We start from the raw sequence: 26518 nt of genomic DNA on the forward strand, positions 1-26518 counted from the left end.
ACATACCAAATCTACCCTCCTTGTCTGGTAAAAGAAAAATCTTATGGTGCCAATCCTTTAGAATCCACTGACTTTCCTGTTTTTCTTTCTCTGCTACTGCATGTGTTAATTTCATAAGTAGAACCATACTTTTTATCAGTGTATAATATAGATTGTTTGTATAAAAAAATAAATTAAATTAACACACTGTACAACTGCATTCTCTTTCTAATAAATATGCCATGAGAAGTGGCAACTAGTAAAGTACACTTATTTACTAATCAAAGGAAACATTAACAATGCAGTGCTGCTGTTCAAGCATATATTGCAATTAAAAATGTGGAAATACTTATGTTTAACAAATGAACAGATCTGCATCTCTTTGGTTGGTTGCAGTCAATATGAGAGGTCACATCGTGTATGTTTGTCAGTGGCAAACTGTGACAGTGCTTATCAATTTCTTTTTTTCATTCTTCTAACTATTAAAACCTGCTCTATATATAGCCTGTTACCTCCAATAAAAATATGGAAACAAATGTCCACTGTACAGAGTATTTTCCAGATTCACAATCAAACTAATTATGAACTTACTTTAGCTGAGTTAAACTCTTGAACAATAATGCAATGCTGAGTATCTAGCACCATTTTATCTCAGTTTGTACATATTACATAATAATGCTAATTAAATATGCAAAGTAACTGCTTGTGACAGTAATGTCTCAACTTTTTGGCAGTTGTAAAACATAAAAATTACAATGTGCAAAATGAATACTTTCCCTAAATCCCCACTACCGTCATATATACACTGAGGGAGCATAGAGAACAGTGGGAAACCAACTATTCAGATACTGTTTGGGCAAGAAATAGCAGCTGACACAAATATACATATACACCAATTAACTTAAATAACATTCACTGATACTGTTGGTTTAATTTCCTCCTGGGTTAATTAATGCGGTAGCTTACATGCACCACTGACATTCCTAAATAAATTCTATCTTCAATGCTCTGAGCCAATATGTTCCCACAAAAGATGTAATGAGTGATATGATGAAAACAATCTTAATGCTCTATTTCTTCAGTCACAATTTTTTGTTGAAATGAAATGATCGTATGGCATTTATTGGCCGGGATATCCCCTTCGGGGTTTGGTCGCCGTGTTGTAAGTCTTTTTAGTTGACGCCACTTCGCCGACTTGCATGCTAATGATGATGAAAATGATGATGAAGGACACACAACACCCAGTCCCCTGCCGGGAATCGAACCCGGGCCCCTTCGCGTGATAGGCGCTAACGCTACCGCTGCGCAACGGAGGCGGATCAATTTTTTGTTGTTGTTGATGTATGTTGACAAAATAATTATTGTACCACATTACCATACCTATATAAATTAATTTACAAATAACAGAGCTGCATGAAACTTCTTTTTAAAATGCAACCACAGCACAAAAACCAGGTATTGGGCATATGTGGCCAAAGCAAAATTGATATATACATCTCGGTTATACACTTGTGACAAGTTAAAATGATGTGCAAGGCCAGTGTCCATGCCTCTAGTGGACAACCAAATCCACTGTACAAGTATGTCTTCTACAGGCTCAAAGGTCCAGCACACAATTTTAACTAGCCAAATACACACCGCTGAGTTTACTCCACTAAGGAGTAGATACCTCTCATCTCAGATATCTGACAAGGAACACTGCATAACTAAAACACTTCACAAAGAAACTTTGTGACAATTAACGGTACACTTTTGCATCAACATAAAAGATAACTCAGTAGCAGGTATCAGAATGCAGAGGAAGAAGATTCAGACGCTCACAGTCCATTGTTATACTGCATTAGACAAAGCTGTAAGTATTTTCTACAGCACGTCCAGCACCAACTGATCCACCAGATCCACTTTGTCTTTCCTGCTGCAAGTTCTCTAATGATTCTGTTCTTGTTCGAACTGATCCTCCATATGTTATCACCTGGAAAGAATAAACTTATGAAACATATCTGCGTATGATTGAAAGAGTTCATTTAGTTAAGCAGGGGGGGGGGGGGGGGGGCAAAAAAAAAAGACTGACAGTTTCAAGTGCCTCAAAGAATTAATTTCCAAATTACTCATATCTAGGTTTTCTGTTGTTTCCCAAAACAACTCTATTTTGAGGTGATACCTTTCGTATGCCACTCTCTATCTCTAGACTTTGCCACTGATGTTACAAGAAGACAACGCTTCACAAATGCTGAGCAATAGTCAACACATTCACAATATGACACAAAGGCCTAGCACTATTTTCAGTACATCACATGATTCCGTAGCTCATGAGGTGACTTCTGCAGTGTATACAATGAGATGCAATCTGTAAGACATCTATGTTCAAACCGAGATTTAAGGTGCAAATCAACTGAAATTTTTAATTTAAGCTAAATAACCTTCATTTTACAAATATTTATGGTTGTTTAAATACTTCTTATTGAGTTTGCTGCACTAAATACAGCCTGCCATATTCTACTTTTTATCACACAAAATTGCATCCTTCTGTGTCATTTTTTAAACAGTACATTTAAACAAACTGTCAGAGAAATGGATTACATATGAAAAATTATAGTACCTCTATAACAAGTAAATTTTCACATAAAACTAAATTCCAGGATTTAAACTTCCATGCAAAAATTATACTCGACCGGTAAAAAAACAAAGTCTGCAAAACTAACGTTCAGTGCTGGGACCCACATTTTTCTTTATTTAGCAATCAGAACATATTTAATTTTAACTAACACTAAGTTGGAGAAAGAGAAATGTCCCCATATCATTGTCCTGAAGTTCTTCCTCTGTTTGATCCTCCACCCACAAAACTGTGATCACTGGCTATTGTAAAATCGTGGTCTTTTTCATATATTTCTTTATCTGTATCACTGACATCTCCCTCCATCCACCAACTACCAATTCCATCAATCTTAGCATCATTAAAATTGACACATTTCTGCAAATGCATTTTCTACTATGCTGAAGAAAACAGATACAAAGGTCATGAGGCACTGTCTTGCAGACCCCAATATGTGTCAACAGTAAACAAAGGTGATGATACAACCAACAGCGAAACATGGTAGGGTTGGTGATTTTAGGAGAGTATGGGGGTAGGGGACATGTGTAGACCATAAACAAAGAAGGTGATAATACAACAGACAGCGGAACATTGTAGGGTTGGTGATATAAGGAGAGTATAGGGGTATGGGGGGGATATAGTAGCATTCCATCAGAAATGGCCTCAGAGAGTGAGTGCAGAAAAACACAGTCTGTGACGTATAGGGCTATAGAGGGTAGCTCACTTAAGGATCACCAGGTGTCCTTTTCAGTTATTATTGAATATATTTTTATTCTTATTTTTATGATATAGTTGATTCAAACAATGACTGCTCACGTGCTGTTTCAAATTACTTGAAGGATATTTACTGACAGTGAAAACAAAATATGAAAAATAATGAGGAACTCCAAAAGTGACTGAGTAAGTTGAATACTGTGTTACTTTCAAAGTTTTGTCACTCATAGAAGGGAGACACAGTAACTGATGATTTTATTTTTGTTTTAGTTTTAGTTGTCATTTAAATATCACTAGTTACGCAGTTCTGTTGAAAGTAAATGTGGAAGGTTGGGTCTCTATTCTGTTACGCTGAAGCTAGTATGATTATATTGGAAAATTCTGTGTGGAATACAAACAGTGTAATAAATGCAAATAACCACTTAGTGTACAATGGCAGCACAGAGTGGTAGATGGGGCTATAAACAAGAATTGCAACTTTATGGCTGGTTTTGCAAATTTTTGATTTTGTTGTGAGCACGTACACACAAACTGCATTGATCTGAAACAGTGTCAAGACAATGAAGCAATGTGTGTGTGCACCCTTAAAAAGAATGCACGTTTGTTTGGAAGCACTCAACACTTTCACTATACAGTAATGGTTATGTTTAGTCATTAAGTCAGTACATTGTACATATCAGTGCAAATTACTTAAACATGAACTAAACACGAACTAACATTCCTGCATCAATGGGAATCAATTCTGAAACTGTAAACAGGTCACTTTCTCAATCAAATGTAAAGCTCTTGTCTTAATTGTCAAACAATTTGTTTTAATGGAAAACAAATATGAAAACATTTGCTGTATTTTTTAGATTTTTCATTGTGATTAAAAACAGAATCAGTTACCCACTGCTATTGTTGCTGCAAAAAAAAAAAAAAAAAAAAAAAAAAAAAAAAATCATCAATTAACTATGATCAGGTAATAATTATCTAATATCTAGAACACTTACAAATTTCTGCAGAAAAGCTCAGGCCAAATATCAATACACATTTTTGGTACGTCTATACCAGATCTTTTTCTCTTCCAAGTAAAATTGTAATGACTTTGTAAAAATTAATAATATCAATATTGAATGTTGTTTAAGGCACACTTTCTTTGTCATGTAAAATATCACAACATAAAATTCAGACTAATGAACTTTCAAGAAATTTGCTTCATGAACTTTGTACAATTCCATAATGAAGCATGCAATGTACATGCAACATTAGGGGAGGAAGAGCAGAAAATAAACACACGCACACACAAAAGCACAGCTATTTTGCCACAAATTTAATTTTCTTTTTCAATAGCAACACATCAGCAGAAGCTAATTTTAACTACATTCAGATACGTCTACAGTTTTACTGCAAACATCATGAAAGCACAACTCTGAAAGCCATTTTAACTTGACAGCTAGCTTTGACAGCTTTCACGGGAAAAATTCAAGGCAATAAGAGAAGCTCAGATATAGGTAATCCATCAGAATTGTTCTAAAGTTGTGTATGCTCATTGTGAAGAAAATATAATCAATGTTATCTGCACAACTGTGATGTTACAATTGTACCGAAACACTGTGCTTCCAAATATCTATGACAATGACACTCTCTCAGCACTTTGAAGTATGGTGAAGTAATGGTAAATTAATTATCTGTTTTTGATATTTATATTCTAGCTTCTTAAAAGAAGTGATAAGCAATAATTCTCATGTTAAACCTAATTATTTACTTAGTTGGGGCATATACTATGTGGCCAAAAGTTCCCGGACATGCACTGCTGTTTGTTTAAAACACTTCAACCCTGTAGTTAATTGCATGTAGGCTCTCTTTCACCTGTTACTGCAATACTTAACTTTGTGGGATGCTGCCCTCTAATACATCATCAAACATAGTATTTGGTGATTTTTCAGATTTCGGGCAAACTGTTCTGACATGCAACTGACTCTCTCATTCATCTGAAATATTTTTGATGGATTCAGCAATGGTCCTTTGAGGTACTATACACTATAACTAAAAATTTCTTATTCCATGCTATTATCAAAATATGTGAAGCTTGCTTTCATAAGCAACTGCCTTCATTTTGCCACTGACTAAAACATGCTCAATGGCCCAAGCCAAGAAGAGCAGCCCCAAACTAAATTTCACTACTATCACAACACAATCACTTAAAAGCCATTTTTCAGGTACCAGTAAGGTGTACAAATTAGAGTGCCATATCTCTTCATAAAGTATCTATTTACTACATGTGATAGCATTACCTGCAGCAACTTAAGAGGAGTAACATTTTAAATCTTATGATTAGTGGTTACTTGCCAGTAGCATCTGCAAGAAAACTGGATCCCATAACCACTCAAATAATAATTCTGTCACTGGTCTCTGAAACTGAACTGTAACAGAAGTTCTTAGTAATAGGTGATAGAGAGGTCTGACAATTGGCTCTTAGAGTGTAATTTAACTCTCCAGTCCTTATCAGCTAGTTTTAAAGGCTTACAGTACTGATGACTGGGTTCATTGTTTCCTTAATGCTTTCACTGTTAACATGGCTAACAGTGGAGCCGGCCACCTGGTAACCCTCTCTAACAGAATTTCTAAACTTACGGGTGCCAGTCTGTTCTTTGGCTCATTCACAAAGAAGACACATCTCTGATGTTAACACATCATGCTTTCACATATATATCTTAATCTGGTTTCACAAAGACCACATTTAATGGGATGCTTGAACACTTTTGGCCACATAGTGTACAAATGTTCCAGCTACCAAACTATACCCTTCTCTTGATAACATTTTTTAAACTTACATTAGTCAATTAATCAAGTCTAACTTATTCCATGTTTGGAAATAATCTTTACTCACTTTATAATTTCTCTGGCAGTTTGACTTGAGTGCTGAAGGCCCCCTTCACTCAAACCTACGAATGTAGTTTTAAATAAAATTAGACATAAAAGAAGCTGTTATGCAAGTAATTTTTTACTTATTACTTTTTGCCAAATAGCTATGCACTTACTATTAGTTGGACATATTAGTGATATCAAATATTTATTTCCCAGTGCCTTGTGATTTACAGCAACAAATATCAGTAAGCACTTTCTAGCTTTTTAACCTGATGACTTTATGGCTGAAAAGTGCCCAAAAAGAAAACAATACAACCAGCAGCAGCTATCTCTTATATTTCTTTTTACAGACTGGTTAGTCTGGCTCACTTTAATTTTATTCTGACACTATCTTCTTAACAAACTAAAGATCAAACTCCATAGCCAGTTGCATTGTTTTCTCCCCTCTTCAACATCTGCTAACAATTTTGAGTGCAAAGTGAGTAGGAGTAGCTTTATTTTGCCACAGCACCCATTGCATCATTCCAAAACAATGCATTACAGCCACTGGTGTAATTTCTAAAGAGGAATGCTTCATAAGCGTAAAGACCTTAATCGATTTTTATAAACAAAATGACACCTTAAAACAATGCCCTGCTGATAATGAAGTATGGGAACCTACAAAACTATGGAGGTGCAATAGTTTTGGACACAATACATTTACTTAACTTTTTGCCACAGCAATTAAAAACAAAGAAAATAATAATAATAATAATAATAATAATAATAATGGTGTCCATAATTTAACACAATGATGAAAAATTGTTATGTATGAAATTTGGACTAGTATGTTTTAATTAGGACTCTTTTCTATTAATCTCATTTCTTTATATTGGCTCACATTCTGGACTACAGCATTTGAACACAAAAAGTATGATATGTAACTGTAATGTTATATGGGTGTCAAATTCCTAGATGAAAGTATTTACAGTAGTTAAAACACCAAAGACGAGAGAATTATCTCTTTGTCTGTACTAACAGCCACAATGGTTGTGGTTTTATTACATTTCTTGAATATATGTGGCATGGAAAAAAATGTGTAATTCAAATAACATTCTCACATTTACATTGGTTAAAGAGCACACACATGAAACACAAATGGACTATTTATAGTATTAAATGTCAACCAGGATAATTATGCAGCCCAAAATACAGTTGCTGAAGAGTATTTCTAGAACATAATTCTCATAGATGTAGATATAAAACACATTATGTCTTTGCAACAACTCAAAACATTAATATTATAGAAATAATAAATGGTAAAAAGTAAATACTTCATGGATATGTCAATTTATTCAACTTCAGCATTTACAGAAAAGAGTGTTCTTGGTACTTACAAAATGGACACCAGGGAGATGCCAAAAAGCAAGGTAGGAAAAGGGATAACAACATATTTAATAATGTATTTTTCCACCCCCTCTCCATTCACAGTTCCTCGCAAATTCTTACACTTGTGAGAGACACAAAATTAATAAGATTATAAAAAAAACCAAGGAATTATGAAATCACTTCTGTTGACAAAATAGTGAAAGAGGATTCCAGAATATTCAAGATTGTGAAGTAATAAATGAATACCCAAGTACAACAGGACAATTTTTATTTCAGCTCATAGAAGCAAAGCAATTAAATAAAGAATAATGTGCAATGATGAGAGATACCAAGTTTTCTGGGCAGAAGATACAGGTTAAATACCCATAATCTCTTCAAAAAATATGACCAACAAAGACATCGAAACCCTCTCAGGTCCCGGCGGCGCGCAGCGCCGTCCTAAGTACTTGGTCAGGTTCGAGAGAGGCGCAATCACCCGGAGTTAGGCGAGTAGACGCTTTCAGTGCGACCACCTGTGCTCCCAACTGAGCTTGCCGCTGCCGACAGAGGCCCGGGAGTCATACTGGTTGTGGTGGTGGTGGTGGTGGGGGGGGGGGGGGAGGGGGGGAGAGGGAGAGAGAGAGAGAGAGAGAGAGAGAGAGAGAGAGAGAGAGAGAGAGAGGGGGGGGGGGGGGGTACTTTTATGTCAGTGACAGCGTACGTTTCCTCATCCACATTCAGGACAAAAGTTTATCTAATAAAATCATATTGGAGGATGCATTTTGAAAACACATGAACAAAAATGAGGAGCTTGCAACACTGTCACATCACGCAACGCATTGGAATATACAGAGAAACGTGTACCACACTGCACTACTGTACAAACTATTGTAGCTCACTGAGTAGAATGCTACAACATATCAACCTACATCCAACATGTAGTTATGGTTCAAATCCTCACCAGGTTTATTTTTTATTTTTTTAGATGTTTGTTCTCTAGTTTTCATTATTTATAAGCAGGACATCATTTTTTCCCATGACAATAGTCTATCACATGACACTGGAATCCATTAAACTGCATGCATGTGTCTACTAACCATGCAATGCAAAACCATAACTGTTCTTGTGAAGTTCACATAGGGCGGCTTCCCAATGGACTACAAAGATGATGAATATGTTGATATGTTTTTGATGCTGGGTGCATCTGATAACCAAGCTCGCACGGTTCATGCGTATGCTGTACAGTACCCACAAAGGTCCCATTTCAATAAGACCATTTTTCGTAACCTGGAGCAACACCTTCGAGAAATCAGTAATCTTCGTCCACAAGTAATGGATAGAGGTCATCCGAGGACTAGATATACTCCACATGCACAGGAAGTGATTCTTAAAACTGTTCACTAAATGCCTCGGTGAAGTACCAGTTATATTACAAGGCAGTTCCAGGTATCTCAAAGATTGATGCGTTAGAAAACATTCCATTTGGTGTTTGGCTACAGCTATGGTTTCAGCATGGTGGTGCACTGCCACACTTTGGAATTAATGTAACTAACTATTTTAATGAAGTGTTTACAGGAAAGTGGACTGGTCGTGGAGGTCCAATGTTCTGGTCTCCACGGTCCCTGGATCTTAATCCACTAGATATTTATTTGCGAGGACAGGGAACAAGTTTATAGTACTCCAGCCATAGATGTACACAAGCTAATAGCTTGCATGCATGCCATTTTGGCAATGGTGAATACAGGTATAGGGTCCAGTAAAGTATGATCCAACAAGTGCTGAAGTGTTTGCAAATGCAAGGTGGTTGCTTTGAGCATCTCTAAAATGAACATTGCTTGTACATTTATGTACTGGCTCTGTGAAGATAAGCATGGATGTCAAATGTACAGAATGGAGTTATTGCATTTAGATTATATGCGGTCTAGTGTAGTCTACCTATTGTGTTTTTTGTACTTCATTGGATACATACAAAGTTACTGTGTCCATTATTATTTTCTATTGGCCCTTTTTTTTGTCATGAATGAAACACAAGTGGTCGTTCACGTACATAAGAAGTTCATGATATGCCGTAATGTTTAAATAAATGTAACAGCAACAGAAAGAAATACACAACATAGCACATTGTGGAGGTGTAAATTTGATACAATTAGATGCCTTAATTGGAAAAAAAAAAGTTAGGTGCAAACACAACTCAAACATCACAGAGTCTGCATAATTGTTCCCCGCGGCATTACCTCATTTCACTGAGCTAATGGGACAGCTCTGACACAGTGCAGAGTTCATGTTACTTTTTCTTGGCCACACTGCATGCAGTTACAGCAGTACCAGAGCCTCATTTTTTAAATCGCATTTCTATTAAACCTATTGGTAGGACTATGTTTTACTAGATTCATTTTTGTCTTGAACTGGGATGAGGAATCACAATGCCAACTGCTAAGTGTGCCATTTTTTCTTCTCCCTGTATAATAAAAGAATTTTGGTAACATCCCGGTTCCCAATGTTTTCAAGACTAGGGTACTACGGTGTACAGGGAAAGTGTGTGGATGGTTCACAAAATCTGCCATTATACAAAGCACATGTGAAACGTTCAGTTAATCAGTTAATGGTCTCCGAAAATAAAGGAAACAAGACTTACAAATAATAACCATTAGCTACAAAACATTTGTGACATTGGTTGTAAAGCTGTTGGAAACTGTCTGTAAATGCTTCTCGTGGAATTGCTCAAAGCACTGTGGTCACACATTTTTGGTCACACATTTTTGGATATTCACCTCATTACAAGAGAAGAGGCCTCATGCCACCAATACGATCTGGAGACCAAGAGACCGTCAATGCTATGATTTTCGCCATCTATGTCACAAACAAAGTCAGCTGAAAAAATCTAAGATTATCACAAAGCTGATGGGGCTCGACCCATCATCAATTTCTACTTGGCGGAGGTGGCAAAGACGATGAACATCATGCCATTGACTGTCACTTGGTCTTCAGATTATATAGGTAGCACCAGGTATCATCTGCTGTAATGATGCAGATATCCAAGAATTCGTGACAACAGTTCTTTGAGCGCTTCCAACAAGAAGTGTTTGCTGACAGCTTTTACAGCTTTACAATCAATGTTGGATGTGTGTGGTGGCTAATGGTGATTACTTCGAAGGTCAGTAAAGTTACTTTGTAATTCCTGTTCCCTATATTTTCTGAGACCATTTGCCAAACTTCTTAGCTGTGCCTTGTACAACAGTGGTAAAACTGTGGTATACACCACTTCTAACAAACACCGAACAACGCGCTCCAGTACGTGGCCGCCAAATACATCGCTGGCCGCACTTCTCTGGGCGGCCCGCTGCTTCCATCGCTGGCCGTCTTCACACGCACGCTCCCTTACGTGGCCGAGAAATACATCGCTGGCCGCACTTCTCCGGGCGGCTCGCGACTACCATCGCTGGCCGCCTTCGCGCGCACGCGTTTGTCAGCGCACAGCAATTGGCTACGCCAGGAAACATGGCGATTGGTTTTCCCTGGAAAACAGCGACCCCAGCCGACGGGTCCATTAACTAGCAAGCCTTATATAAACCCGGCCGCCGCCGCAAACAACAGTTCTCATCGGGAAGTGCAGTACGCCGTGTTCCAGCTGCTTGTGGATGACTCGCCGCACCACTCGAGGTTACCTGGCTGCTCAGCGGAAATCTTGCGACTTCACTTGGAGAGACTGAACTTCATTGGGCTTGGGAATAAATACGGGACGTGCACCCCACCATGCACATTTGGACATTAGTATAATCAAACTTTAATTATGCATTACTTCTGAGTGTGAGCCTGGGTAGACGCTTGGCTAACATAATTGTTAAAAAGTGATTTGTGATTTAATAAACCAGACTGAAGAGGTTATTGTGTTATTCCTGGTTATAACAAAAACAATAAACTCAAAGAACTAATATATGGTGACTATACTGCATTAAATAATGACCACTAACAACAACAAATGTGTAAAAATTACCATCTCTGACCTTTGTAACAATTCATAAAATCAAAGCTAGGAAGAAGGGCAGCATCGGTCATAAGTTTCACTGTTTGTTATCAGTAATATCAAGTGGTACCATGTGTGATTTTATCTATGATAGGCTGTAATAAATTGGATATAACTGCACTGAAGATAGCTACGCAATAGCTGAAATCCCTCTGCAATAAACAGATTAAAAATTTGTAACTGATGCTGCTCTTTCTCCTTCTTGGATCTCATTAATACAGTCATGGAGCATGCTGTTCCTGATGGAAACAAACCAGACTTCATAAAATTTAATTCTGCTTTACACAGGGAACAACAGCAGAATTACATCAGGAAGCATTCATGAGACACTTAAAAATTTATTGTCTGTTTGTTCAACAGCACTCTAGAATGGATTAATTTTGATGGAATCTAAACAAAAGGGTTGTATTGCATTGATTCCCGATGTAAAGTCCAATAACAAATATAAGTTTGTGTCTGTATTTTAACCATGTTATATATGTTTTTAAATCTCCATACAAATGCTACTTTTTTTCCTATAAACATATTTTTTATATAAACTCAGATGCTTGTCATATTTTATGGATCTCAAGCTGAGATATCTCAGAGTACAACTTGTCTGAAATCATCTGAATCACAGAACTGGGCATCAGATACATAATGGCTGTCACAATTTTAGAGCCACTCCATTTCATCCCTAAAAGTTTACTGATACACTGTATGTTTGTCAGCATGACACTATTACAGGGTGTCTACATGGACAAGGAAAAAAAATTCCCGGATTTTTCATGGATTTCCTGGTTAAAATTACACTTTCTCCCAGGCGAAAATACACTTTTTCCGTGTTAAGTGACCGTATACTATTCCTTGACACTGTAAAACTCAACAATCCTTTGAATGTTTATGGTTTTATATACCGACGTAGAATTTCCCGCCACTTTGGAAAACGAAACTCGAGGGGGGGGGGGGAGGGGGGGGGGGACCAACACGTTTTGCAGTATGTACGCTGCATATTTTCGTATTACGAAGGTATAAATTCGAATTCCACCAAATACCACACGTTACTTTACGAAGCACTGAAATTGAGATTGCGATGCGCTTTTGTAAGCCACTCATCACTCATGTCACGTGATCTCGCCAGCTCATGACAGCATAGGACACATGATGTAGTCAGCCAATAGCAAGATCACTCTTAAGTAGCGGGAAAACAGAAATAAGAAAAGTTAATGGTTTAAATTAATATACATAGCATTCACATATAATATTAGTCTCCAAGATTAATAAGCTGGAAGAGAAGCTAAGCGTCCACATATAATGTTGACCTTTTCTGCGCGTGATACACTTTAAGGTACATCACACAAATGTGCCAGTAAAATTTTTAATAACAACATAAATGTGTGCTCTTCTGAGCTCAAAATTCTTCTAAATGGCCGTCCTCAAAGAGTTGATTTTTAAATGAGAGTCAAACGCTTCGTTATTTACAAAATTCATTGTTCATTCTCGCACGTAGTTCATCTTGCGTAAAAGGAAATTTGCTTTTAATGTATGTAACGCCTTTCAAACCACCGTTCGCAATATTTTCCCACTACCTGTTAGAAATAGGTTCGTTTCAGCAGTTGCAAGAGAGCGCTAGATAACAGTCGTCACCGCGCGATGACGCAGGAAGGCCATATGTTCGTACGTGTAAAACATTAAAAGATCTTACATTAGGTCATAAAAGAAACAAGACATCAAAGGATACTTCAAGAGAATTGGAATTTCGTGAACCTTACTGAAATGCATAATTTGGCTTAAAGTGCACATTCGTACGTCCAGATTCGGATGTAAATTTTCTTGGAGTACCAGTATTGTATTATCTCATATTTGGTTCTTTATTATGGCATAATGTCATACATGCACTAGAAATCAGCAAACAGTTGAAACCATCCAACAGTGTGAAATTAAACAGTTCGTTTCAAATAAACTGACTGCCTCAGCAGAAAAGATTAATAAAAGCCAAATCTCTTTAGCAAACCGACAAAGACAACTAGATTGTTCTGCGAGGCGATTAATGCTTGACTGTGAGAAAGGTGGAAATAAAATCTGAAACTAATGGCATATTTTAGCCATCCGTAATTATGCAAACGTATTTTAATTCATTTGCTATCTCCTGGTCATAAAATTCTGTTTTATCATTTAACATGAGAGCAATAAACGAAGAGGAAACAAGAAAATCACTGAACGTAAACACAGGTCACGTGGAGACGACCCACCCTCCCCACCCCAACTCAGACTGCTCTGTGCATCAGGCCCGGATTTACTATATTTCCGAACTGGGGCAATATTAGGTAGTGGCGCCAAGCCACACTTCTGTAACAAGAAGCGGGAGAAGGTACTACTCATACGCGACTCAACTACGCATGCCCAAGAGCCCGCCCGCAACTGCTCAAAGGAATCTAATTTAAACAGTTGTCTCGTCACGCTCATCGGAGGCAATTTGTTGTTATGAAGCATTGCATAGTCTTCCAAAAGTCTCTGACACATTTTGCTGTTGGCAGACACTCGTATGAGCACTGTATTTTGTTGTTGTACACGGCGCATTTCCTTTTCAACTTAAGTTTATTTCTCTCTCGTTCATGTTTCGTTGCTGCAGTGTTATTCTGCAGTAGCGGGATACAGTAATATCCTTTGTTAGAGTATTGGTTCTTACCACTCAAAATCACAAAAATTTAATTGAAAACTAAAACAATGAACAATTCCTGGAATTGTAAACAATTCCCGGGTTTTTCTCGGTTTTCTCCCGGATGAAAAAATTCCCAGGTTTTTCCCGGATCTCCCGGGTCGTATACACCCTGTAATAACTAAATTAATGGATTCACTGTGCTAGAGATTGAAGCAGTCTGTACAACCATATGAATACAGTTTCAGAAAAATTGAATGATTTGTTTAAGAGAAAGAGCTTCAAAAATTGAGCAACTGAATAACACAATGGCCCACCTCTGAGCCTTAAGCAACCATTTATTTGGCTTGCCACTGACTGATAAGAGTTGTTGGATGTCCTCCTGAGGGATATTGTACCGAACTCTATCCAGTTGGTGCGTTAGTTGTTACTGGTACTTCAAATATAGATTACATCATTTGTGCAAATCTAAATTGATGGGGGACATAAGAAAACAAACAACATAAATGTACAAAAAGTTTAAAAATTTTTGAAGTGCATGATGGGTCTTTCTGGTAAATTGGCCCACTTACCATATGAATATAGTTTAAACTACATTTTACTGTCAAATAATTGTAGAACTATGTAACACAGCATTATTTATTATTAAATTTGTCAATTACTGTATACCATAAGCATGTTTCGTTAGATTTCTCTTTATTCCTATTAGCTTCTCAAAAGAAATATTAGACTGTCAGTAGCTCAGTGTGCAATATACAACAATATGTTTCAGTTTTATTTTATCCATAATATACCGAGCGAGGTGGCGCAGTGGTTAGACACTGGACTCGCATTCGGGAGGACGACGGTTCAATCCCGCGCGTCTGGCCATCCCGATTTAGGTTTTCCGTGATTTCCCTAAATCGCTGCAGGCAAATGCCGGGATGGTTCCTTTCAAAGGGCACGGCCGAATTCCATGGTTTTGATGGTTAGACAGTAATATTTTGTGTACATCTGCATCTACATGATTACTCTGTAATTCACAATTAAGTGCCTGGCATACTTGCTTTTATACAATAACAGTAGCTGATTGATATCAGATTTATGGTGTCTTGTAAGATGTTGAATAACACAGGAGGTTACACAACTGTATTAATATTCCATAAAAAATGACTCTATTGGCTTCCATTCCAACAAAGATGACATACTGCTACAACAACAAAAGTCCTGCCTACACATATGTAAGTCTCCTCAACGCAACAATAATTAACCATTCAACACACATTATTAAATGTTTGTTTACTCATCATTTGCTTTTACTATAGATACCAATGATCTGTGAAAGGTACCTCTGACAAATATGCATTGCTGTACTTCAAAGCATGAAATGTCATTCAAATCTCAACTGAATGTAAAAGTTATAAATGAATTCACAAGTATCTATGCGGAAAAATACAGCTGTAGTTACAAAAATGTGCTTGCTGACCTTACAGTAAAGTCACCAAAATAATGCAGAAGCTCATACATCACAAATATCACACTATTATGACATAGTATATGACAAACAGACTTCATTATTGGGATCATTTCCCGAAACACTTCGTTTCTATGATGCAACAGCAAAAGCTGTTGTATAACAAAAACAAACATAATATGATCCCATGCTAGCAGATGACTTTTCAATTGACTTCGAATATGGCAGCACCTTGGACAGTCTATGTTGTTTATATGGGTTTCTGGTGGCAGCTATCTATGCGTATGCATAAGAATGTGTGTTACCCAGAATAGCAGATCTGAAAAGCTCTATTCTACATGATGACAACAATCTGTGATTGTTTCTGCCTCTTGCTTTGTTTCACACACCACAATGTTTGCCTTTGTGACAGGATTTACAGAACTGACAGGATTTACAGAACTGAATGAATGACTGAATGAAATGAATGCACAGTGTGAATATCACAAGGCAAGTAAAAAAGAAACTAGGATGTACAGGAGAATACGGCAGAAATGAAATTTTGCTGTTCATTTGCTTTCTGCCTTACCACCAATAACTCTAATTTGCAGCAGCCTAGTTACATTCATATAGAATTAACCCTGTAGATTCCTTCCTAACTACATAAACCTGTTGGCCAAAGTAGATCTGCATGTTATGTATACAGTAGTCATTGACATATTCAATTATACTGGAACATTGTACTCTATACAAATGGGATGTATTTGCAAGTCCATCCTATTTTGAGGGACCAGTATTGTTCACTATTAATTATTTTTATTCATATATTTATTTTTTGGTCCAACAAACTGGCTTTCCCTCTTCACTCACCAGATCAGAATTTGAAAAGTGGGTATTCACTACTTGATTTCATGAACAGCACGCTTTGCACCCATTAAACAATGACAGACATTCTGGTGGTACCTTGTGTTGGGAAAGATTGTGACTACGAGTGAAAGCTTAGAGGACTGAGTTAGCCACTGGCCGAAAGATGACAGTATGTGAATAGTAATAACACCGGCTTTAAAAAGAATAAACTGCGATACAAAGAGTAATTTAAGAGTGAACCTGAATCTCTGGGGAAAAGAAAAGACTTTTTATAAAATAATGGAGGCAGAGAGGCTTTACTGTTTTATAATGCAGGAGAAATAATTCAGATTTTAAGGTAAAATAAATAAATGTTTGGTTGCTCTCTCTCTCTCTCTCTCTCTCACACACACACACACACTCACTCTCTCTCTCTCTCTCTCTCTCTCTCTCTCTGTATGTCTCACATAATCTAAGAAAGTAGTGTTAATTTTTTTTATTCATGGTATTTAAAAGAAAATATAAAAAGTCACTTAAAATTACTGTTTTCTCATAAGTAAAACTTAATCCTGTTTTCTAATGTTGGCCTATAACTGGCATTAGTTGTGGAGAAAACCAAGAGGAATTTACGCTTCTGATGTTATTGGTTGTAATGTTCTTGTAGACATAATTGGAAAAGCAATACAAATTAAGTCATATAACTGTGGAAATTGTATCGTGGCTATACATAGCCCTTTTTCATATTCATCTATTTTATTAACCAACAGATAAAAGATTCAAGCACTTTGCCACATTGGTGGTAGAAGAAATATGCACCTGCAGGAAAAATATACTTTCCCTGGCAACATGTTTATCTTTGTGTAGCTGGATAACGCAACCCATAAAAAAAGTAAACAGAGCTGAAATTCACTGTATGATTTAACTGAACTATTACACGTATGACATTCTACCCTGAAGCCAAGAATCAAATGTAAAATTATGGTCTATAGTCTCTCAGAATTATTAAATACTTTATTTCCAGTGGAAGACATTAGATGTCAAGTTTTACAATACTAAATTGGCACTCCTTTATGGGTAGCTTTAATTTGGACTCGCACTATATATTGGGAAATATAGTACTTTTTGAATTATTTTAAATATCAAAAGTAACATTTTTTCTCTTTCGCACACAAGATAAAGTTTTATGAAATATATGATCCACACTTAGTGTTGCCTAAGGTTTTTAATGGCATAAAGAAAAGCTCTACAAGATGATAAAAGAACTAATGAAAATGTATACAAACACAGTTGAGCATAAGTGTCTTTACTGATGTAGATCAAGATGAGGTAAAGCTAGATGAAATACTGTAAAGGTCAGAAGTAGACAGCAGCTACTGTGGTCAAGTGTATGTTTAGTTGATTGTAGCTTCATCAGCAAACCCTACAGCTGTTGAGTGTGTTATTACTGAAAAACAGTAATTATTGTGAAACAATGGGAAGACCAGGCCAGAGTGGTGGAGATAGCAGTCATGTGTGTGTGAGGTGAGTTCGCTTATGTGAATGTGTGTGTGTTTCCTGAGTGTTTCCTTTCTGGAGAAGTACTTGACCAAAAGTTCAACACATAACAGTCTTTTCGTTGGGTCACTCTGTAACTCTACAACTGAATAGCAATACATCCTTTTCATAATATAGTAACTATTGTGATGGAGATACAAATTAACTTTTATGCAGCACAGACATAAATGAGTCATTGAAAGCTGACACTTATAGGATATGGGTTCCACCTTTTTGCAAAAATGCTGTTTTTCTTTTTACCCAAACATATTTCAGCACCTCTGTGCCATCATCAGCAGGTTTTTATTTACTGAAAACTGTAAAAAGTGAAAGTATTTTAGGTTATAACTGATTTAACAAAATGAAGCCTAAAGAAAGTTTTTGTTTGTTTTGCTTCTTCCTGTGATTTTACATTATAGGGCTTTGCAGGACCAATGCTATTGTGTCCTGCACCGATAGCTTGTCACCTGCAAACCAAACAATGTAAATGTAAATTTCATCAGCGAGTTTAGACATCTCTTGGTTTTTAAAAGACATGATTTTGGCGTGTCAAAATGTTTTGGATATATAACTGTTATTATTTCTTTCCCTCTACTTTTAGGTTCCAAGGACACTGCACACACATATAAATGTACTTTGTGTAGTTTCTTTCTTTCTAAACACCTTTGTACTTCACAAAACACAGTGAGCACTATGTTAATGTGTTTCCTAACCCCATCGGCATTCATATGTTCCCGAGAGAGTTTGGCACCGAATTTGAATTTTGTTTACTTTTTCACACTCTTTCTGTGTGTGTGTGTGTGTGTGTGTGTGTGTGTGTGTGTGTGTGTGTGTGTAAGCTCCTTTAGCTTTTTGTGTCGCCTTTCCTGTAAAGTTCCTTTAATGTGTTGAATAATATGCCTTTACAGAGAGTAGTATTTTCAGTTAAAACTTGCTTGCTTTCTGCATGTGGACGTTCACTTCTACTGTCAGTTTGTGTTATAGGCTGCAGCTGGATTTCAGCGGTTTTAAATCTGTTGCTATTGTAACTTGGAGGTAGTTATGGGCTAATAGGTGGTCAGCACATGTGCTATGGTTGCCATTATTTTTCTGTGCTCGCAGTTGTTTTAAGGTTCCTGCATGTTTGCCCTATGTATACTGACTGTCAGGTGTTGCATATCAGTTCATATATTCCTGATATGTTGAATTTATTTACAGGTGTCTCCTGTGCTCTAAGTGTTTTCTGTGTTGTGTTGCCTGTCCTGTATCCTATTTCTAGTCCCTGCTTCTTCAACATGTTACCTATTCTGTGGACAATTTTTTATTGTAGCTGAGTATGTGCCATTTTGTTTTGTGTGTGTGTTGTACTGTTGTGTCTTGCATCTGATCATTGTTTGTATGTTGTGTTGACCTGAGCTGAAGGTTTTGTGTGTGTGTGTGTGTGTGTGTGTGTGTGTGTGTGTGTGTGTGTGTGTGTGCGCGCGCGCGTGTGCTTTTATTCGTTTTCTGTTTACAGAAATGATGTTGGTTTGATTTCTCTATCATGTGCAGCTCGTAACAATTTTCCTCTGCTATCTGTTTTATTGTGTTTAGCTCCTGTGTGTGATTCTGTTTGCTTACACGTGTTTTGTTCGATCTGTGGAGCATGAATCTGAAGCTAGCCCGCCTGCTTGCTTGTGTGCCACCGGATGGTTTGACAGATTGAGAATGGTGGTGCTTGTGGTTGTCGGTTTCCTGAGCATTGTGAAATCAAGGGTGGCGTTTGTTTTTCACATGGTGAGATCCAAGACATTTAGTGTGTTGTACGTTTCTAACATGCAGTGAATTTTTGGGTGTAAGTTGTATATTTCCTTGTCTAGCTGTTCTATATATGTGTGCGGTTCATCAGTCAGGCATGTCATATCATCGACGTAAATGTACCAGTATGTGACTTTGCATTTTTTTTGCTCTTATTATGTGTGTGAAGACCCTATTCTCTAGGTCGTTCATGAATATGTTGGCTAGGAGGCCACTAATTGGGGATCCCATTGGCAGCCCTTCATGCTGGGAATAAAATTCTTTGTTGAACATAAAGTAATTTTGTGCTGTTATGGTCTTCAGTATAGTTGCTATTTCATTAATGTATGAGATGGTGTGGTTCCTTGTTCCTTTAGTCTCTGTATGGTGATGTTGATTGTTTCACTTATTTGAGTACAAGTGTGCATTGATGTGACATCAAATGATATGAGGCTTGCTGTGTCTAGGATGTCTATGTTCTTGATTCTCTCTACTAGTTGCATTGAGTTCCCTAGGTTTCTATTGTTTTCAAAAGTGTATATATTACTTATTAATGTGTGTGTATGTCAGGCGAGGTGGTATGATTGAGCATACCACTGGCCTTAAAGGAGTATATTCTTTGTGCACCTTTGGTAGGGATTTTAGAGTGGGTGCCTTTGGATTTTTTTGTGTCATTCATTTTATCTGAACTTTTGAGAACATATTTTTGATTTTTTTTAGTGTTTGTTGGATGTTTCTATGATATATTTTTCTTGGATCATTGGTCAGTTTGGTGATGTTGTTGTCCCACAGAAACACTAATGTTTTATCTATGTATTCATTTTCATTCATAATCACAATGATGTTCCCTTTGTTTGCCCTTGTTAGTATGGCATTGTTTTGTTTTAATTTTTGTTTTATCATGTTGGCTGTGGTTTCCTCTGGTGTTTATTCTTTTGAGATTATGGTGTATTTGTTTTTTTGAGTATCTGTGTTATTTCTGCAGCAACTAATTCTCTTGTTAAGTTTGCATTAAAATTTGATGTACCCAGCCTTCTTTGTTCTTTTATAGTATGTTCAGATTCTGTTATTAGATCTTCTTTTGTTTTATGTAATATGTGTGTGTTAATGTTGCATTTGGGCCCTTCCCCAGTAGACCTTTCTCTTGTTTAGTGAGAATAATGTCAGTGAGGTAGATGATTCTGTCATTGAATTGATGCTTTTGATTGTGGTGACTGTTTGTAATGGGTGTGCTCATGCTGTTTATGATTCTGTTTAGTTTTTTGTTAGTTTATTCTGTTTTTCTTGCATTATTTTCTGTATGTGTAACTTTTGTCTCTCTGTAATTTTCTCAAACTGAGCTGATATTGTAAATTTATTGGCCACTTCTACAGGTTTTTACAAGTTTGTTGTTAAGTAACTGTTTCTTAGCGTATAATTCCCTAATTTCATGTTTTAGCCATATAATCTCCACCTTCCTTGTCACCTTACTTGATGCAGATGACCCGATATTTACAAAATTTTTTATATAGTCTGGAATTACGTTATGAGTTAGACAATTTTTACTAAACTGTATGCTGAAGGTTGTCTTCTGAAGTTTTATTACGGTGTTCTTGTATTTATGGTAGAGCTTGTAGCAGAATGCCTGATTCAACAACGAAATATTCATCTTTTGAATCTGCTGCTTTTGCCCTTTCTTTCCGCATTGTAGTTACAACTACAGGATACAGGTTCTGTCTTTTTACAAACAAACTGATTTTTCTTTTTGGACAAACATGATTCAGCACCTCTGTGCCATCACCAGCGTATTTTTGTTTTTTGAAAACTGTAAAAGGTGAAAGTATTTTAGGTTACAAATGATTTAACAAAGTGAGCCCTAAAGAAAGTTTTTGTTTGCTTGGCTTCATACCATGATTTTACATAATATGGTTTCACAGGACCAACTGTATGGTTTCCTGATAGCTTGTCATCTGCAAACCAACCCATGTAAATGTACATATCATTGGCAGGTTAACATATCTCTTGATTTTTGAAAGAATAATTGTTATTACTTCTATCCTTCCTCTTTTAAATTCCAAGGAGACTGCATACACATATTAATGTACTTTGTGTAGCTTCTTTCTTTATGAATGCCTTTTTACTTTGCAAAACACAGTGGGCACTATGCCATCATGTTTCCTAACCACTTTGGATATCATTTGTTCCCGAGTGTAGAGATCCTTTAGTGTGTTAAACAATGTGCCTTTACATAATGTAGTGTTTTCATTTAAAACTTGTTTGCCTTTTGCTATTGCCTTCTGTATGTGGAAGGTCTCGTATATTGTTAGTTTGTGGTATTGCTGTGGCCAAATTTCAGTATTTCTAATGGTTCAAATGGCTCTGAGCACTATGGGACTCAACATCTGTGGTCATAAGTCCGCTAGAACTTAGAACTACTTAAACCTAACTAACCTAAGGACATCACACACATCCATGCACGAGGCAGGATTCGAACCTGCGACTGTAGCAGTCGCGCGGTTCCAGACTGAGCGCCTAGAACCGCTAGACCACCGCGGCCGGCCTGGGCGGTGGTAATGGGCTATTAGGCGGTCAGCAAATGTGCTATAGATTCTGTTACATTTAGTTCACTGAGGTGTCCTGAGTATCTTGTTTTAAGGTACTTGCATGTTTGTCTTATATACACTGACAGAGATGTTGCCTGTCAGTTCATATATTCCTGATCTGTTGAATTTACCTATGGGTGTCTCCTGTGTTCTGAGTTTTTTCTGTGTTGTGTTATCTGTCCTGTATCCTATTTGAAGTTCCTTTTTCTTCAGTGTGTTGCCTATTCTGTAGACGTTTTTATTATTGTAGGTGAGTATGTGCCATTTTGTTTTGTGTGTGTGTATGTGTGTGCGTTGTTGTACTGTTGAGTCTTGCATGTGGTCATTGTTTGTATGTTGTGTTGATCTTTGTTGTGTAAGGCTTAGAGTGTGTTGTGCTTTCATTCGTTTTCTGTTTACAAATATGTTGGTTCGATTTCTCTATCATGTAGGGCTTGTAACCATTTTCCTCTGCTATCTGTTTTATTGTGTTTAGCTCCTGTGTGTGATTCTGTTTGTTTACACGTGTTCTGTTCAATATGTGGAGCATGAATCTGAAGCTTGCTTACTTGTGTCCCACTGGGTGGATATACAGATTGTGAATGGTGGTGCTCATGGTAGTCGGTTTCCTAAATATTGTGAAATCGTGGGTCACATTTGTTATTCATATGGCGAGATCCAGGAAATTTAGTGTGTAGTCTGTTTTAACAGGAATTGAATTTTTGGGTGCAAGTTGTTTATTTCCTTGTGTAGCTGTTCTATAAGAGTGTGTAGTTTATCAATCAGGCATATTACGTCATCAACATAACGGTGCCAAAAAATAACTTTGTTGATGGTGTTGGGACAGCAACCAGCCACAAATTTACTTTCAGCCCCAACACCATCAACATTTGTCTTCAAATAACAGCCACGGTCTCCAACCATGTCACCATATGACCAAACTGCAAAAATAAGTTCGTATTTTTTGCTCTTATTATTCGTGTGAAGACCCTATTCTCACTGATGAAATGTACATTTACATTGTTTGGACTGGAGACGACAAGCTATCAGCGAAGAACATCATACAATTGGTCCTGCAAAACCATATAATGTAAAATCACGGTAATAAGCAATACAAACAGAGTCAAAAGATGAATATTTTGTTGCCCATCCAGGCAATTGCCCAGCAAGCTCTACAATAAATACAGGAACATCTTATTGAAACTTCAGAAGACAACCCTCAACATACAGTTAACTGTCTAACTCACAATGTAACTCTAAACTATCTAGAAAACTCTCTAAACAGCATGTCATCTGCACCAAGTAAAGTGAAACGGAAGGCAGAGATTATATGGCTACAACATGAAATTAGGGAACTACATGCTAAAAAAACAGTTACTCAACAACGAAATTGACAAAACTCATTTAGAATTGGCCAATAAATTTGCAATATCGTCTCAGTTTGAAGAAATAACAGAGAGAGAAGGCACACTTACAGAAAATAATGCAAGAAAAACAGAATAAACAAACAAAAAACTAAACAGAATCATAAACAACATGAGCACATCCACTACAAACAGTCACCACAGTCAAAACATTAATTATATTGCAGAATCATCAACCTACCTGACTTTATTCTCACCAAACAAGAAAAAGGTCTACTGGGGAAGGATCCAAATGCAACATTAACAGACACATATTACATAAAACAAAAGAAGATCTTATAACAGAATCTGAACATACTATAAAAGAACAAGGAAGACTGAGTACATCAAATTTTAATGCAAACTTAACAAGAGAATTAGTTGCTTCAGAAATAACACAGATAATCAAAACACTCAAATACACCATAATCTCAAAATAAAAAAACACCAGAAGAAATCACAGCCAACATGATAAAACAAAAATTAAAACAAAACAATGCCATACTAACAAGAGCAGACAAAGGGAACATCATTGTGGTTATGAATGAAAAGGAATACATAGATAAAACATTAGTGTTTCTGTGGGACAACAACATCACCAAACTGACCAGTGATCCAAGAGCAATATATCATAGAAACATCCAACAGACACTAAAAAAAATCAATAAACATTCTCAAAAGTTCAGATAAAATGAATGACACAAAAAAATCCAAAGGCACCCACTCTAAAATCCCTAACAAAGGTGCACAAAGAATATACTCCTTTAAGGCCAGTGGTATGCTCCATCATACCACCTCACCCGACATACACACACATTACTAAGTAATATATACACTTTTGAAAACAATAGAAACCTAGGGAACTCAATGCAACTAGTAGAGAGAATCAAGAACATAGACATCCTAGACACAGCAAGCCTCATATCATTTGATGTCACATCAATGCACACTTGTACTCAAATAAGTGAAACAATCAACATCACCATACAGAGACTAAAGCAACAAGGAACCACACCATCTCATACATTAATGAAATAGCAACTATACTGAAGACCATAACAGCACAAAATTACTTTATGTTCAACAAAGAATTTTATTCCCAGCATGAAGGGCTGCCAATGGGATCCCCAATTAGTGGCCGCCTAGCCAACATATTCGTGAACGACCTAGAGAATAAGGTCTTCACACACATAATAAGAGCAAAAAAAAATACAAAGTCACGTACTGGTACATTTACGTCGATATGACATGCCTGACTGATGAACCGCACACATATATAGAACAGCTAGACAAGGAAATATACAACTTACACCCAAAAATTCACTGCATGTTAGAAACGTACAACACACTAAATTTCTTGGACTTCACCATACGAAAAACAAACACCACACTTGATTTCACATTGTTCAGGAAATCGACAACCACGAGCACTAGCATTCTCAATCTGTCAAACCATCTGGAGGCACAAAAGCAAGCAGGCGGGCTAGCTTCAGATTCATGCTCCACAGATCTAACAAAACACGTGTAAGCAAACAGAATCACACACAGGAGCTAAACACAATTGATGTGTCGACAGAAGTGCCGACACAGTGTGGTTTGAGGGGACCGCAATGCACGCTATAAGCTCACGAAGGATGGCGTGAGGTCTGAAACAGTATACGTAATGAATGCTATAAAGAAAAGTACGTAGCTTCTGGAATACTTAACTTTAATCCATCCTTGTGTTACATCTGGAGATTGTGGCGATACAAGTGAGACTCTTTAGATACAAGCTATGTAAGGCTAATGGCGCCTTGCTAGGTCGTAGCCATTGACTTAGCTGAAGGCTATTCTAACTATCTGCTCTGCAAATGAGCGAGGCTTCGTCAGTGTGCATCGCTAGCTACGTCGTCCGTACAACTGGGGCGAGTGCTAGTAAGTCTCTCGAGACCTGCCGTGTGATGGCACTCGGTCTGCGATCACTGTCAGTGGCGACACGCGGATCCGGCATGTACTAATGGACCGCAGCCGATTTAAAGCTACCACCTAGCAAGTGTGATGTCTGGCGGTGACACCACAACAATAAAACAGATAGCAGAGGAAAATGGTTACAAGCCGCACATGATAGAGACATCGAACCAACATTTCTGTAAACAGAAAATGAATAAAAGCAAAAAACACACACAGACAGAACCTTACACAGTTCAGGTCAACACATACTCACAGTTCAACACATACTCACTTACAATAACAAAGAATAGGCAACATATTGAAGAAACAGATACTTGAAACTGGATGCAGGACAGACTACACAATACAGAAATAACTTAGAACATAGGAGACTCCCACAGATCAGGAATATATGAACATGCAACGCCTGTCAATCAGTATACATAGGACAAACATGCAAGAACCTTAAAACAAAATATTCAAAACACCTCAGAGCACTAAAAAGTAACACCATCTATATATAGCACATTTGCTGACCAGTTAATAGCCCATAAACACCACCCAACTACAATAGCAACTAAAAATGCTGAAATCTGGCCACACCCAATACCACATACAGAAAGCAATAGCAAAAGGCAAACAAGTTTTAAATGAAAACACTACAATCTGTAAGGCACATTGTTTAACACATTACAGGAACTCTACACTCGGGAACAAATGATCACTGATTGGGTTAGGAAACACAACACCATAAAGCTCACTGTGTTTTACGAAGAAAAAAGATGTTTATAAAGAAATAAACTACACAAAGTACATTAATATGTGTGTGCAGTCTCCTTGGAACCTAAAAGAAGAAGGTTCAGTAACAAGTAACAAGAAAACATGAGAAGGAACAATCATACATGCAAAACATT

At 37.1% G+C, this 26518-nt stretch overlaps 1 protein-coding gene across 1 annotated transcript in view; it reads right to left on the reverse strand.

Moving 5' to 3' along the window:
* Positions 1-1861: 1861 nt before the first annotated feature.
* Positions 1862-26518, reverse strand: part of LOC126203322 (SH2B adapter protein 2-like) — a 91502-nt gene continuing 66845 nt past the window's right edge. Inside the window, exons 7-8 of the mRNA XM_049937589.1 lie at positions 6159-6213; positions 1862-1951 (exon numbers count right to left, since the gene is read on the reverse strand). Of these exons, the coding sequence (XP_049793546.1) occupies positions 6208-6213 (6 nt within the window). The 3' untranslated portion in view covers positions 1862-1951; positions 6159-6207. The remainder of the gene's footprint in view (positions 1952-6158; positions 6214-26518) is intronic.

Source organism: Schistocerca nitens, chromosome 9 (genome assembly GCF_023898315.1).
Source record: "Schistocerca nitens isolate TAMUIC-IGC-003100 chromosome 9, iqSchNite1.1, whole genome shotgun sequence".
NCBI classification, from domain to species: domain Eukaryota; kingdom Metazoa; phylum Arthropoda; class Insecta; order Orthoptera; family Acrididae; genus Schistocerca; species Schistocerca nitens.